The 15044-nt window shown below is 45.5% G+C and overlaps 1 protein-coding gene across 4 annotated transcripts in view; it reads right to left on the reverse strand.

Annotated features, from left to right (window-relative positions):
• WDFY3 (WD repeat and FYVE domain containing 3) overlaps positions 1 to 15044 on the reverse strand; it is a 2050643-nt gene that overhangs the window by 1342090 nt on the left and 693509 nt on the right. For all 4 annotated transcript variants that reach the window (XM_086961876.1, XM_086961875.1, XM_086961873.1 and 1 more), the window contains one exon: positions 1343 to 1514. In XM_086961876.1, the coding sequence (XP_086818002.1) occupies positions 1343 to 1514 (172 nt within the window). The remainder of the gene's footprint in view (positions 1 to 1342; positions 1515 to 15044) is intronic.

Genomic DNA, 15044 nt, shown 5'->3' on the forward strand with positions numbered 1-15044 from the left:
TATTATGAAAATACTTCCTTACCAAATCAGTTATTAAAACAGGACTTCTTCGTTTTACTGCACCATTGCTAGGGCTTTCAGACAAGTAACATCATATGAAGGTTGCCTTGCGCTGATGCTTGTGTTTCCTCCAGCCATAGTGGAGCTGGACGGCAATGACATCAGGATCTCCTCGCGAGGGAAGCTGGCAGAGCGCAACATTGTGCAGGTGAGTGATGGGGCCGGCGCGCGGCTGCTCGCGCGTACCTCCCATGATAGCCAAATCACGAGCTGGACGTCTTTTCCTGCGTTGTTATCTGGTCACGCTTCCCAGGAGTCCGGGAGCTCGTTGTTTCCAGGTGAGTTTGGTTTCTAGTTTTCCCTCCGGCGGGCGTGCTCTACTTTTGTTTCCTGTGCTGGTGACAGGCCAGGGAGACGCGCAGCCTTTGGGGGCTTCATTATGAGAGTGCAACAGCTTCTTGTAGCTGAAACTTCATTGTATAATTCACTTAGTAATTTGGGAAGCTTGGCCAACTTCACCCAGAGATCTGTGCCAACATGGCTAATGCGTAGTGGATTATAAACTGATGGCAAGGAGGGAAACATTAAGGTGTACTCATCTGACCACTAAACAGTAAATTCCAGTCTGGATATCCATAATGAATATGCACGAGGAACTGATCTGGTGCAAGGATCTTGAAAACCCTGGGGAAAATAACATGTACTTGTTTGGGGGCTTACATTCCCCTTGTGAAAGGCCAATGTTGACACACTTTCTTGCAGCCTAGTGCACGAAGAGCTTAGCCCTTGCATTATAAAGGCAAGGCCTACTCGCTTTGCCAATGCTTTTTATGCCTGCAGTCTCTTCCCATGTGTGCACAGCTATTTTAGCACCTAGTCAGCAGCCATGTATTGTTCAAATTTGCCAAGAAAGTGAACTGTGATTGTGATAAAAGTTAATTGACAGATTTGCACTAAACAAAGCCTCTTTTTAAAATGCCCTTCCAAGTATTGTCATATACATTCCAGGGGATGGAGGACAAAGTTTAAAAAGCTTTTTTTTTTTTACCTCTCTGGGCCCTCTTTTGTGTAGTTTGTTACCAGCCATAGACATTGGTCCTTGTTGCCCTTTTTAAAACTATTTTTCATTGCCAATTTCGAACTGAGAAATGGCCTTTCAAAGCGTACATTTCAAAATGACAAGTTCATAGTGCTGATGTAATACCTTACATTCAACTTATTAGACGTCTACACATAAGGAAGAAATAGTTACACATTGGAGTGATCATAATATGTATTTTACACGGCACCTGGTAAACAAAAGATATCGCTTTATGCCCCAGTGATACCTCTTCAACCTTACCTCTGGCTGCACAGGGGAGTCCACTGAGGGCAGCAGGTCGAGCATGGCAAGCATCGCACCAGGGTGGATAATGACATTCTCTAAACTGTGGGAAGGTGGAGTATGCTGCCGCACATCCAGGGCATTCTTGGGTATATGTACAGAGGAAGGTGCGACAGAATGGTAGGCGTGCCTGGAAAAAATGGAGAAAGTGAAAAAAGCATTTACATTAATACACAGTATTTGAGCTTAAAATATTAAAATGTTTCACCATTTGTATTTGAAAAAAAGAACTGAAAAGCCTACGAAAAGGTTTGAGTCCCGATGTCTGCCTCCCCCTCCTCTCTGGAACTCACTCACGATTTGGCACAAACCGTTAAATACTCCCCACTCCATACGCTCTCCACACAAGCAGAATAAGTGTGAGCCTCACGATTATCCAAAATAAAAATTGCGTTGAAAAATGTGAAATGCGTCATAACGATATTTCACATTTTTGAACAATCAGAAATTAATGTCAACAGGAGACCCTCCCTCCAATCAGAAAACAAGAATGATTACAGGTATGGTATTTTAAATGTAGAAAACAGCTCCCCTCACTTTGTGCCACCCTCTGACAGGGGTAGAAATGGCACATCGGATGATAAATGGGAGAAAGGTATTTTTTGCCTGGAGTCTCACCGGACAATTGCTTTTTCTTGGACTTACATATCTATTTTGCCTAGACAGGAAGGATACACTTCCCATGACGGAGATATAATTTGCATAATCTGCAAACCAAAAGTACCTATGAAAGCAAGGACCTGCTGTATTGCAGAGATGCAATGAAAAAGAGCATCTCAGTCCACACACTGACAGTGGGATTCCTTTCCCCAAACATGTGAGGCACAAGGGTTAATCTGCCTCTGGATTTCTGAACAAGAATGAGATAACAGATGTTGTGACGGTGAGCTTCAATTTCTCCACTATGGCCAACTCACAAAAAACAAAGTTGTGCCTCCTTCTTTTTTCAGGTATATCAAAGGCTGCATTGTTTGCAGCATACACCAATGTCAGCTCCTGCTAGAGCAGGACAATTAGAACCCATAGCCTAAAAAGATGGCATTCAGCACCTTGATAATGAACTCCTTATCGTCCAGAGATCATGATCCCTCTGTCCAGCTACCTCACAAAGCAGGCCCTTGGTCTTAAGCCAAGTGTGGGTTTTCTCTGTGTTTCACATGGCCATCCCAGCGGAGTGGATTACCAGTCATGCATATCTGAAACCCTCAAACGTAAATGTGTATATTCTGATTCCAGATACTGGGAGCAGAAATCCACACTGCCCACACATAGTCTGGTTTCAGATTTATTTTGACGTGCAATGAAATTCATCTATTGGTCCTCTGAAAGGACCAGCCTGAACTTTTGAATATGGCCACTAGCAGAGACAAAGACACACTAGTGCTCTAAACAGCACTGTTGAAACTGAGCTTCTAGTTGGAGTACAGGGATAAGAAGGCTGGTTATGGGAAAATGTAAGTCTGATAAAATGTCCAGAACTGTCCAGGCTGGATAAGGGCTCCTGTATTTTCTGGGTCCAAATATACTGGTCATATATTTAAGGTCGACAACGCTACTACCAACCAACCTCATTGGAGAAGGCAAAGTGTTCTAAATCTCATCCTACCAAGAATTTACCCATAAAACCTCAAATATACATGCTGGGTGCTAAAATATTGATTATGATGGTGAGGACTGAAGACCAGCTGTGTAGTGGGGAATATCTAGTACCTAAATGTGAATCAAGTATTTATTTTCCATAGGACTTATCAAGATATGTTGCATTTATATCACCCATACTTTAATGACGAGTAACTTTAATTTGGAACAAGCATATTTCTAAATAAAACTGGACTTGACAACGCCCTAGATATTATATAAAAGGTACAAAAGTGCTAGAAATGTTAAAATAAGAGGTTAGGCCTGTGTTTATCTGGCATGTATAAAACCCAACAGAGAAGTTATACCTTGTTTACCCAATTCACCGATTATTTCTCAAATTCAATTTTCTTTTAATTTCCGAAGACAAGTTTGAACGAGTTATTAATTGCTGCCAACATGTGCTGCACACAAACGAGTGCTTTTCTAATGCTTACTATAATTGTAAGAAGTATTTCAGAGAAGACAATAGCCTTTCTGACCTTGAATATAAATCATGAACACAGGTAGCAGCTTAACTACTTGGATAAAACTTTAAATGGAACTCACCATGAACTATATGGAGCGCCATAATCACAGTTTTCTTTCCTGGTATACTTCTCTAAACAATACAAGCAAACATTCAAGATGGGCTAGCTTCTGCCAAATGCGTAGGCTGCATTAGGTACGTTTCCAACGCTCAATCAAAAAAATGCACTGCACTTAAAAGAACTTTTTAACATTAGTTTTTTTTTACATGTATGAAAATATTAACTGCAGTGTGCATCCATAACCCTCTGATATTTTGCAGATTATATCTTTTGATCGTAGAATAACCGGTAGCATGTAAGGTCACTGTACTTTGTGCTTAGATCCAACATATAGCCTTCACTCCCCAAAAAACTGATAGCATCGCAACAGCAGCCAGACACAGAATGAGTTAGGCGGACCCAAGGAAACGAGGAGACACAAGAGCCACTCAACAGTGTTGGAATTATCTACTAGTGTAGAAGCACACTACCTGAAGAAGTTCCACACGTAATTATTCCATTATCCTCTATAATAAGTTCCTAGGTGAGGGTCCCACCTTGGAGATCAGAGCAGCCCGGTACAATTCAAGCACTCTTGGAACAACCTCTTCAAACGGATGCCAATAACGCATATTGCTTCAGCTTATCCCAAACAACAGCTCATGCTGAAACTCAACCCTGATAACCATGCTGTGGCTCTGGCATTCAATACCCTGACAAGAAAAACAAGCAATTGCAATTCAATAGGTCTCGCATTTATAAGAGTTTGAGTTATTGGCATTTTAAATGACAATGCCTTTTATTCATGTGCTGTTTTTAAAACAGATAAATAAAAATCATTGTCATTTACAATGCCAATAGCTTAAACTCTCGCAAATGCAAGTACTATTGCATAGCAAATGCGTACTATAAAAATAAAAAATAAAGCGTTAGGAGAGAGCTTGTCCTGCCGACAATAGAAGGCAGGACAAAGCTATTTGAGAAAACAGTGCTCGGAGGTTGTAATTAAAGCCTACCGAGCAACAACAAACGTAACAGAGGGTGTCGCCATGGGAGGTTACAAAATAAGACAAGGCAGTACTAAGGAGGGACTGCTAAGCATTCTGACCAATGAACAGCCACAGTTTATAGTGGACAATGACATAAGCCAATGAAAAATATGGGCGGGGCTTCACGTCCACACCTGAATATAGCATGCTTTGCAGAGCAACACATTCACTGCCCAGGTTCGACCTAAAAATCACCTCGAGAAGGCACAAGTAGAGTGAGCACCCCGCAGGAAACTACAACTTCCTGCTCTGTAACACCTTTCTTAACTCAAGGAATTACTTTGTTAGTTTTCAAGCCACCTACAACTTTCATAGGGAGAAAGGATACAAAAGAGCAGCTATAAGTAGTCAGGTCCTTTCCAGCCGCAAGCATTGAAACCACTATATGAAAATCGACTTCCTTTCTGTGGCCAAAAAGCCTACTTCTAGTCACCCCACTGAACTGCTTCTAGCCTTAGCAGTGCCCATATGACACTTGTTTAAGCTTGTTTTGCTTGCAGTAGTAAAATATTGCAGGTGTCACATAGGCAAGGGCCCACAAAGAGAAGGTCATTTACAAGCGTGGCTGCCATGCCCCTAAGGGCAATAGGCTAAAAGCACTAGTCAGGCACCCCATCCAAACAAGCATTGGCAGCGGTGCCGGGCAATACAATAATAAAACAAGAAAGAGGTCATATGGGGAAAGGAGAAAGCAGCATAGAGCGCACAAGGGGCAGTGCTTGAGAGGGCAGCAGCATAAGGAGGGAGAGAGCGAACACAGAGGCGGAGCAGGCTCAGGTCGCGGAAGGTGAAGCAGAATCTTTCGGGGTGGCGCATGATGAGGCAGATGCAGGAGCTTGCGGACCGGAACAAAGGAGGCCAGGGAAACCAGTAACAAAAGGAACATCAATTAACTAGGAACATTGGAAATATTAGAGAGCTGGGCAAAGCTGCAATTGTTTTTTTTAAACTAAAAAGTGGGAGTTAAATGCTGGTTGCGGGGAAGCTGAGTGCTGAAAGCCAAAGAAAACACGGCTGTGAAAGTGAAAGCGATGGATGGTAATGCGGCCGTGAGACTAGCCCTGTGGTGAGGGAGAGACAGTTGAGAGGCGCCATGAGGAAACAAGTTCTCTGCATTGCTGTGGCGGGGCGGGGGAACGCATTCCTTTCAAGTCTGATGGGGTGTAGGCCTTTGGAGTGATGAGAGGCACAGTCAAATGGTGGAATGGTGGTGTGTGAGCGGCTTCCTTTCAAGTCGGATGGTAGGGGCAGGGGAGCAAATGGCAAGCGCGCGCACAAAGTACATGCACTGTCCATAATCTGCATTGAAAAGCCCCTTGGTAAGCTTTCCTGGAGCAGCTCTCCTATATCTCTCGCATAGCGATTGCTTACGCATTACGCTAGGCGAGACCTAAAAAGGAATAGCTGCAATTAAGAGATTGGCTGAGCTGTGTCTGTTTTCTTCTTGGTACTCTACTCAGACCCTCTGCCTTCACCTCGAAGGCCCACATAAAGTTCCTCAAAAGTCTCTGGGAGCTCTTCCTTCACAGTCAGTGCGCCAGCTACAGCCCTCGAGTCACTGAGGCAAAAGTAAACTCAATAGTAGTAGAAAAATACAGAAAAATAAAGACAATGTTCTGTTTGTTTATGCGTTCCTACTGTTTTGCAGCATTCAAGCTTCAATGTAGCAAGAAGTGGAGTAGGTGCAATGGGCAACAGTTCTCCTTTGCTGCACAAACAGAGAAGGCATTTTGGGTACTGAACCAATATGTTGTTAAGCTTTCTTGCAAAAAATCTAGAAAGTTGGGGTGAGTTCGGGTCCAACAGGACAGAAAACACTGGCACATTGTAGAAACAGGGAAGTTGGAGCCTCAGAAAACTGGCTGCAAATAAAGTTATTTGACTGCCGATCTGCAAAGGTTCCATTCATAATGATGAACATGGTTGCCTTCAACATGGACTCTGTCTCCGGCATTCTTTTCGAACTTCACGTTTTCATCCCCAATCCACTTCCTAGTGGACTACCGGTGTATATGAATACCTCAACAGTCAGTCTGCTGTTGCCACTCGAGTAGAGGCACAACTTGCTTCAGAACAAAATACTTCCCCTTCTCGCTGTTTTGTAAAGAAACTTCGGAGCAAACAGAAACAAGCATTGGCATAACCAACAGGTCTCGCCTTTGGGAACTTATAAGTGTTTAGCCATGCAGTACATTATGCTGGGTGCTGTGCCACCAGTGATTGAAGGGGGCGGGGCACACACCAGCATTGAGCAGGGCGCACAAAGCAGGGAGCAGGGCACACAAAACAGGGGGAGTACCACCATAAAAAAGGCTCAGAGGGCGATCTTTGGTGGGATGAATGTCTAATGAGGAAAAAGAAGAAAGACGTCCTTTGATTTTAATAAACCCCTCACTCACCGACCTAGTCGTACCCTGACCACCCATTTCCTTTCTGGTTCTGAAGAAAAACCGGCATTTTCCATTCGGTTTGAAACATGTAGACCGTGCACATATATTACAGATACACTTGGTCATAATCAAACCTTTATTGTATCTACACTGTTTTTATCATTGTCCAGTAGTCTTAAGAATACATTTTTCACATATAAGCCATACCAGGACAATTTATAACACACCTACTTTTTTTCTTGCATTCATCACTCACATATCCGCTCCACTGTATTCCAGGTGTCGCAGCACACCTTGATGGCACTCGGCTGTCAAGGTGGCCCCGATGATGAAGCATGTCACCGACTAGGTCGGTGAGTGAGGGGTTTATTAAAATCAAAGAAGGACTTTCTTCTTTTTCCTCATTAGAAATTCATCCCACCAAAAATCGCCCTCTAAACCTTTTTTATGGTGGTACTCCTCCTTTTTGTTATATAGATACCTAGCCTAGGGGATAAGGAGTACTCTTCCGTCCACTGTGGTGGATAAAATCCCTTTACTCTCTCCCTTTGTTTATTTGATCACACACAACAGGGAGCACGGCACACAAAGCAGGGAGCACGGTACACAAAGCAGGGAGCACGGCACACAAAGCAGGGAGCAGGGCACACAATGCAGGGAGCAGGGCACACAATGCAGGGAGCAGGGCACACAATGCAGGGAGCAGGGCACACAATGCAGGGAGCAGGGCACACAATGCAGGGAGCAGGCACACAATGCAGGGAGCAGGCACACAATGCAGGGAGGAGGCACACAAGGCAGGGAGCAGGCACACAAGGCAGGGAGCAGGTACACAAGGCAGGGAGCAGGTACACAAGGCAGGGAGCAGGTACACAAGGCAGGGAGTATGGGTACACAAAGCAGGGAGCGGGGCACAGAAAACAGAGGGAAGGGCACACAGCAGCATGGAGCAGGGTGCACAGAGCAGAGCACAAAAAACAGGGAGCAGGGCACACAAAACAGGGAGCAGGACACACAAGGGAGGGAGCGGGGCGCACACACCAGCAAGGAGCGGGATACACCAGCAGGGAGCGGAACACACACCAGCAAGGAGCGGGACACACCAGCAAGGAGCGGGACACACACCAGCATGTAGGAGGTTGCACAGAGCAGGGCACACAGAACAGGGAGCGGGCACACAGAACAGGGAGCGGGGCACACAGAACAGGGAGCGGGGCACACAGCAGCAGGGAGGAGAGCACACGCCAACATGGAGCAGGGTGCACAAAGCAGGGAATCGAAAGCAGGGCAAACAAAACCGGAAGCAAGCCACACACCAGTATGGCACACAAGGCAGGGAGCATAGCACACAAAGCACGGAGCGAGGCTCACACCAGCAGGGTGCAGAGAACACAAAGCAGGAATCAGGGAACACAAAGCAGAAAGGAGAGCACCCAAAGCAGGGAACAGGGCACACGAGGCTGGGAGCAGGGCACATGTCAGCGGGGAGTAGTACAGGTCGGTAGGGAGAAATGCACACACCAGCAGGGAGCAATGCACACACCAGCAGTGCACACAAAGCACGGAGCAGGGCACACCACTGCAAGAAGCGGGGCACACAACATTAGGGAGCATGGCACACAGGAGGAAGCATGGGTACACACCAGCAGGGTACAGGGCACCTGCCAGCAGGGAGATGGGAATACACCAGCAGGGAGCAGGGCACACTCTGGCAAGGAGCAATCACACAGCAGCAGGAAGCAAGGTACTCCTTAGTAGGGCACACATCAACAGGGCACTCATCTGCATGGAGCAGGACACACACCAGCAGTGAGCATAGGACACATCAGCAGGGCGCACAGCTGTCTGCAGCCTCACTGCACCTCCCCTCTGTGTGTGCGGACATTGCATTCCTCAAACTTTGTGAAACTGTCTTGGAACCGCTTTCGACCGCGCACACAGCAAAGGACGTGCCTGTTCGTAAGTTCCCAGCTCATGCAGGTCATGTTAGAAGCGGTTTTACTTACCTGATCTGAACGACGATGCAGCAAACCAGGACGCTTCTGAGGTACAGCCCCGGCTCCATGGTGTCTGGGGAGTGGCGGGGTTCTACTCCGGCCTAGAGAGAGACATGGTTGTGGCATGTCTGGGATCCTGTGAGGTGCGCAACTGCCTTCTCATGGGGCTAGGCACAAGGGAGGCCGGCTGGGCTGGGGTTCCTGTGTGACACGGCGTCGGGGCGGCTGCAGCTGCTTGAGAGAGGCTGGCAGGGCTGGGGCTCCAGTGAGGTGTGCCACTTCCTTGTCATGAGGTTGTGTGCGATAGGTTGTCCGGGCTTGTTGTTCTGGGACTTGCACCTCTGAGCCCTTTCACTGAGTGTTACACGGGCTGGGTGCTACTTCAGCTGTGAAAAATACATACCTGTAGGAGGCTGTGGGCCAGCGAGGTTCACCCCTGACTGGCCAAGGGCTTGTACACAGGCTTGCGCTGCTGCTTCAGTGGGGTTGGCAGGGCTAGCGCCTGTCCCTACTATGGAGTAGCGCACATGATATTTGTACGCATCAGCTGTCTGTGCACATTAAAGGAAGGGGCACTTAAGCTGCACACTTACAGGCAGCCATCTGTCCTAGGGGCACCAACCTGACCCCTCCGCCACCCACTTCGAGAATGATTGGCCATTCAGAGCAAAAGACATCACAGAGAGACGGACCCAGAGTTGAAGAAAGCCGGCGTGTTTAACAAGATGGCAGCGGACTGTCCAGTGTCCCTACGGACACGTGCATGCTGTTTGTGGAGGACAAATGGCGAGAGCAGCCATCTTTGTCCATGGAGGCGTGTGCATGAAAGCCTTTGGGAGAATCAACTGCATGCTCTAATAACTGTGTAACCTTTGTAACGATGTAACCTGTAACTATGATCTGATACTCATGTAAAGCGCTCTGATACCTCCGGGTCTAGCCAGCGCTATATAAAACCTTTAAAATACAATTAAAAATAAATAAATAAAAGCTGCAACTTTGTGGCTGCCCTGGGGGCAGCACATTCATAACAGGGGCACTGTCCCGCTCTGAGCAAGGCTGGGCTTCTGGAAGGTGGGCCTGGCACAAACCTGGACAGAGCATCCGTTCTAGGGTAGGGCTATGGTATGTAAGCAATTTATGCCTATAGTGTAAAATACCGTAGTTAAATTGATTGCACCTGTTCTACAGTGTGAACTTATTCTGGATTCACAATCTGTGCATTATTCTGCCACCTAATAGTTGAGTCTGGAATTTTGCGTACATATGTAAATTATTACATTGGGCATCAGCTGTTGGCAAAGTGAATACACATTTGTGAATAACAGAGTAAAATTAGTAAATGATTTTTCAAGTTAAGTATTTTAATGAAGTAAGTATTTTAATGAAGACTTAACACTTTATAGTAAACTGGTCAGCCATCAGAACGATCGAAAGCAGTGGCAGCTAAATGAATAATAATCTTTGCTCTTGCTTTTATTGGGAAGGCATTCTGTATCTTTGAGGGTAGTCTTCAGAACTCACCACCACTACAGAGCTTTGTAAAAATACAAGGGTATTCCCCATTGCATACATTGGGTTGATTCTGCCACAAACATACACATATGACAGACAGCATACATGATGGCATAGTCCAGGATAACTGTACAAACTCTGTAATCTAATACATTACAATGAAATTCTAAAAGATTAAGAACTCTCTAAAGAAGTCCAAACAATTGTGTCCACAATGTAAGGTATATTCGGATCCAAAGGATTTATTTGTTGCGTGCATATATAGTATAATGATCCTCATGAACGTGTCATCAAAACAACAGCTGACGTGTTTTGTCACAATCAGAAAATTTTCAAGGAGCGCATTGGGACAAAGGATATCGGTCATCTGTTGTGATTCTCCCATTCGTCTAAGGATATCAGTCATCTGTTGTGATTCTCCCGTTCGGCAAAACATCCAGAGTATCATGCAAGCCTAGTGAGAATGTGTGGATAGTGTTATTTGATCTACAAGAGATCTAGAGCCAAAGAAAGTTCTCCCCCGGCAGGAACTGGGGAGGCAGGATATTCAAAGGTCTTGATCGTGCTGTGTAGAGAGTACGTGGTATGCTCCCATTAGTAATAACCAACTCATAACATGATCCACTTGTAATCTAAATGAATCAGAAAGTCAAATGTCACTCAACAAATAAATGGAGAAAAGTTCCCCCAAGAGATATGGGACTCACTGATAGGGAGTCAGTAGTAATTTTCCATTAATTTAAGCATGTGTAAAAGTAACAGATTCAAGTATAATATGCACTGCAGTGCACAAGTAGTGAATGCACACATTCACCCGCACGTCTAGGGCGTCATGGACTGAAGTCCATGGTAGGTTCTTACTGGGAACTCATTCACGTGCACATGTAGAAATAGAAAATAGTAGTGGGTCTAACAAGCAAGCGGCTCAAATATGTGTCTCCCCGAGACAGCCCAGAAGGACGTCTGGAGTACCGACCGGACGTGCGGGGCTCCATGTACCGGAGCTGTGGCCAGGTGGGGTGGAGCGTTTCTCTCCTACAACTTTGGTAGGAGAATGTTTTACTACTGAAATACCCAGGTGATATATTTTTTTATTTACTCACTTTTTAATGAGCAGTAGCGAACAAGGTCATGAAGAAAGCAGCAGGATACCTGAGATGATCCATTAATTAGTCTGCAGAAACATGTTGACCACATACTATGCCTAGAGGCTATTTGTTAAAACCTCTAGCATCGCACGCTTTTTTTATCTTTGGGAATAGAAAGGTGGTTATTAAAGTTAGTTTTCCATTCTAGTACCCAATTTTATCTGTTCACATCAAAGTTTATACTTTTTTTTTTCTCATTTCACACATGCACTGCTCTTGAGTTGTCCTTCCTTACCCTGACACATGAAAACACATAATAGGTTTTCATCTTTACCCTCTCAATTGGTTTAAAATCTACCTTCCTGGTGTGAAGGAAACCCATATGATGAACAGGGCGCCCAGGATCGACAGCCTACCTTCCAGACACATATTTGAGCCGCTTGCTTGTTAGACCCACTACTATTTTCTGTTTTGAAAGTTTGTAATAAGGGGCTATAGTAGTGTGGGGTCTTTAAACTTCCCCTTGGGCCCTCTTCCCTCCCTTTGTATTATGCACATGTAGAAATAGCAATTTATAGTTTAAACTTGGCAAAGTTAAAAGCTGTATGCCCTGTATACATATAAAAGGCACAATTCACCTAGGGCTTTGTGGTCGTGGGGGTGTGGCAGACCGGAATAACAGGCGTGGAGGCCGGATATAGTGGGCGATAGTTCCCCTGGTTTTATTAGCTTTGTACAATAGTTCATATAACGTTCAAGAAGGAAACACAAGGATGAACACGCAGGGATGGGGTCCGGGTCTTCTCCTTCACTTGGAAGCGGGATGTCAGGGTCTTCTCTGTGAAGGGGAAACAGGACGTCAGCGTCTTCGGTTGGTGGTCCCGGTGTGTCCTCGGAGGGTATAGAGAGAAAGAAGAAAGAAGGGCTGTTAGTCCAACTGGACCGGAATGGTCGCCTTGATACCGACACCGGGTTGTGGGGGATGAAAAGAGACTGTGAGGAAGGAAGGGGGGGAGGGGGTATTTTTGTAGATAGGTAGGTAAGGTTGGGGAAGACAAAGAAAGTGCTAGGTGAGGGGTAGGTAAGGAGACTAATTACAACGGTGTCTGTGTGAGCTCCAGTGCTGCTGTACAGGGTATTTATATAGTGCCTCTCTGTTACCGAGGTGGTGCCATCCTTCTATATACAAATATTTACACTGTACACACGACTCTACTGGGGCCATAGTTACTAGATATGGAATGATGGTACTCACATGCCCCGCCGCAACTCTTCCGAGAGTTGCGGCCGCTCTCCAGCCACCTCCTGCGGCCTCCACCAGTCTTCACTCCACACGTCTTCTTCTTCTTCCAATGTCGCCTTCTCCGATTCTCCGTACGCTTGACTCTTCTGCCACGAGTTTGCAGTCTTGAACGCTCTTCTCTCCTGGGCTCCGTCTTTTCCGTGTTCCGGCTCGGGGACAAGGAAGGGACTTCCGGGTCACGGGATAGTGCTTCCGGTTTGTCTCCGGCTCCGATTGGGTCCTGCAACGAAGGACAGAGGGGTGGAGTCCCGGTCGTCAGGGACGCTTCAGGGTCGTTTTCTGAAGTGGGGGATTGTACTGGAAGGGACCTCATCAGCGAGAGGGGGGACGGTGGGCGCCGCATCAGCGAGGTAGGGGACGGCCCCGTATCACAGGCTTCTTATAGGGAGTTTGTGGTTAGCGTCCGAATCACAAATGTACACAAAGGGAGACAGAGTTAAGCTTCCGAATCACAAGTCTGTATCTGACAGCTCATCCAGCGCTTGTGTAGTGAAGATACATGAGTGCTGTACAAGCGGTTGGATAAGAACTTACAATAGGTTTCACTATATTAGCGCTTACACATGCTTACATTAATAGGAGATAACTACTGACACATGTTGGCTGTTGGTTCAATGACAAGTTCATGAGGATAATTGAACTATATGTGCATGCAACGAAATAAAGCCTTTGGATTGGAAAATCTACATACCATACATCGTGGACTCAATTTGCAGGACTTCTTTAGAGAGGGCTTCGGTATCTTTATGCATTTCATTGTGTACTGTAGAACTGTTTGGTTCATTCGTTGATTTTACCTCTGGGTAGTAGGGTATTGATACCAAGTGAGCACCAACACACACTTGTATGTTCTGAACACTAGCCCAACAAAATGTACGGATATAGGAGGTGCGATTAATGTACCACTACTACCGACCAGTTCATGTATACCAATACAATTAAACTTGAAGTACAAAAGTAAAAGAGACAGCACAGAGCTAAAGAATTTGTAGATAAAATGAAGAAAAAGAGCCATTACTAGAACAGTGTTTAAAGTGTTTCTGAAACCTCCTCAAACAATGCACATTCCATCCTAACAAACATGCAGCATACATTATTGAATAAAGCCCGCAGTATTTAAAACAAGCATTGGCATAGCCAATAGGTCGTGCCTTTGGGACCTTATAAGTGTTTAGTTATCCAGCACAATATCCTTGGTTCAACAACATCAAGTGGTGCATGACTAAACACTCATAAGGTCCCAAAGGCGAGACCTATTGGCTATGCATCCTTTCCTCAACCACACCAGACAATAACACATGCCTACTGGTTCATGGTGAACAACCTACGTTCAAAACAAGCATGCTTTTCTGAGAACAGGAATTTATAGCAGTTGCTTGAGTTGTGTCTCTAGCTCTATGTCGAGGTGGGAGCATACAATTTCTGTGCAAGCATGCACCATAAGGCACTGAGAGAGCGTGAAACCAACCTACATATAGCGTCACACAAGGAAGGACTCAAGTCAAAATACAAATCTAATATCCCTTCCAAGGCAAGATACCTTATGATGTTATGTATACCCTTACGTATGTGATCTTCCCTTAGCGAGTAATACCTCTGGTGTTGGCACAATCACTTCTCATTCAAACCAATACAGTAAACACAACAAGAAGGATTTTCCAGCAGAATGGTTGGAACTCCCCTTCTGTACTTCAACTCATTTTGCAAAAACTACAGCTGTCTAAGATAAATTTCCCCTTCGCAAGTTACTGCTGAAGTTCCAAACCTCTAATGCACCTCCAAAAGGCACTATGGTTCCTGGGTGAAAATGGTGCCATCCGACTGTGAGGTGGTGCTGGCCATCTTGGCCCCAGGCAAGTCCACCCTACTGTTGTCTCTGGTTTGATCATGCCACTGGAGTTAATAGGTCTGAGAGGCTACCCACCTAAGTTTCAGCGTCCACTGCATCAGACATGGTGCCAGATTCAGAGCCAGCAGTGCAGCCTTTAGGGGGTGGAACCATACCAATAACAAACCAAACTCTCCAAACATCCAGGACATGGAAGGCAGAGTAGTTTATGAAGCAGGAAATGTCAGATTCAAAAGATCACAGAAATTCCAGCTTCTACTAGGTTCACTGAGGTATCTGGGTCAAAAAAATATACTTACCATGTCTCCAAATCCAAACCAAT

Source organism: Lissotriton vulgaris, chromosome 3_1 (assembly GCF_964263255.1).
Source record: "Lissotriton vulgaris chromosome 3_1, aLisVul1.2, whole genome shotgun sequence".
Classification (NCBI taxonomy): domain Eukaryota; kingdom Metazoa; phylum Chordata; class Amphibia; order Caudata; family Salamandridae; genus Lissotriton; species Lissotriton vulgaris.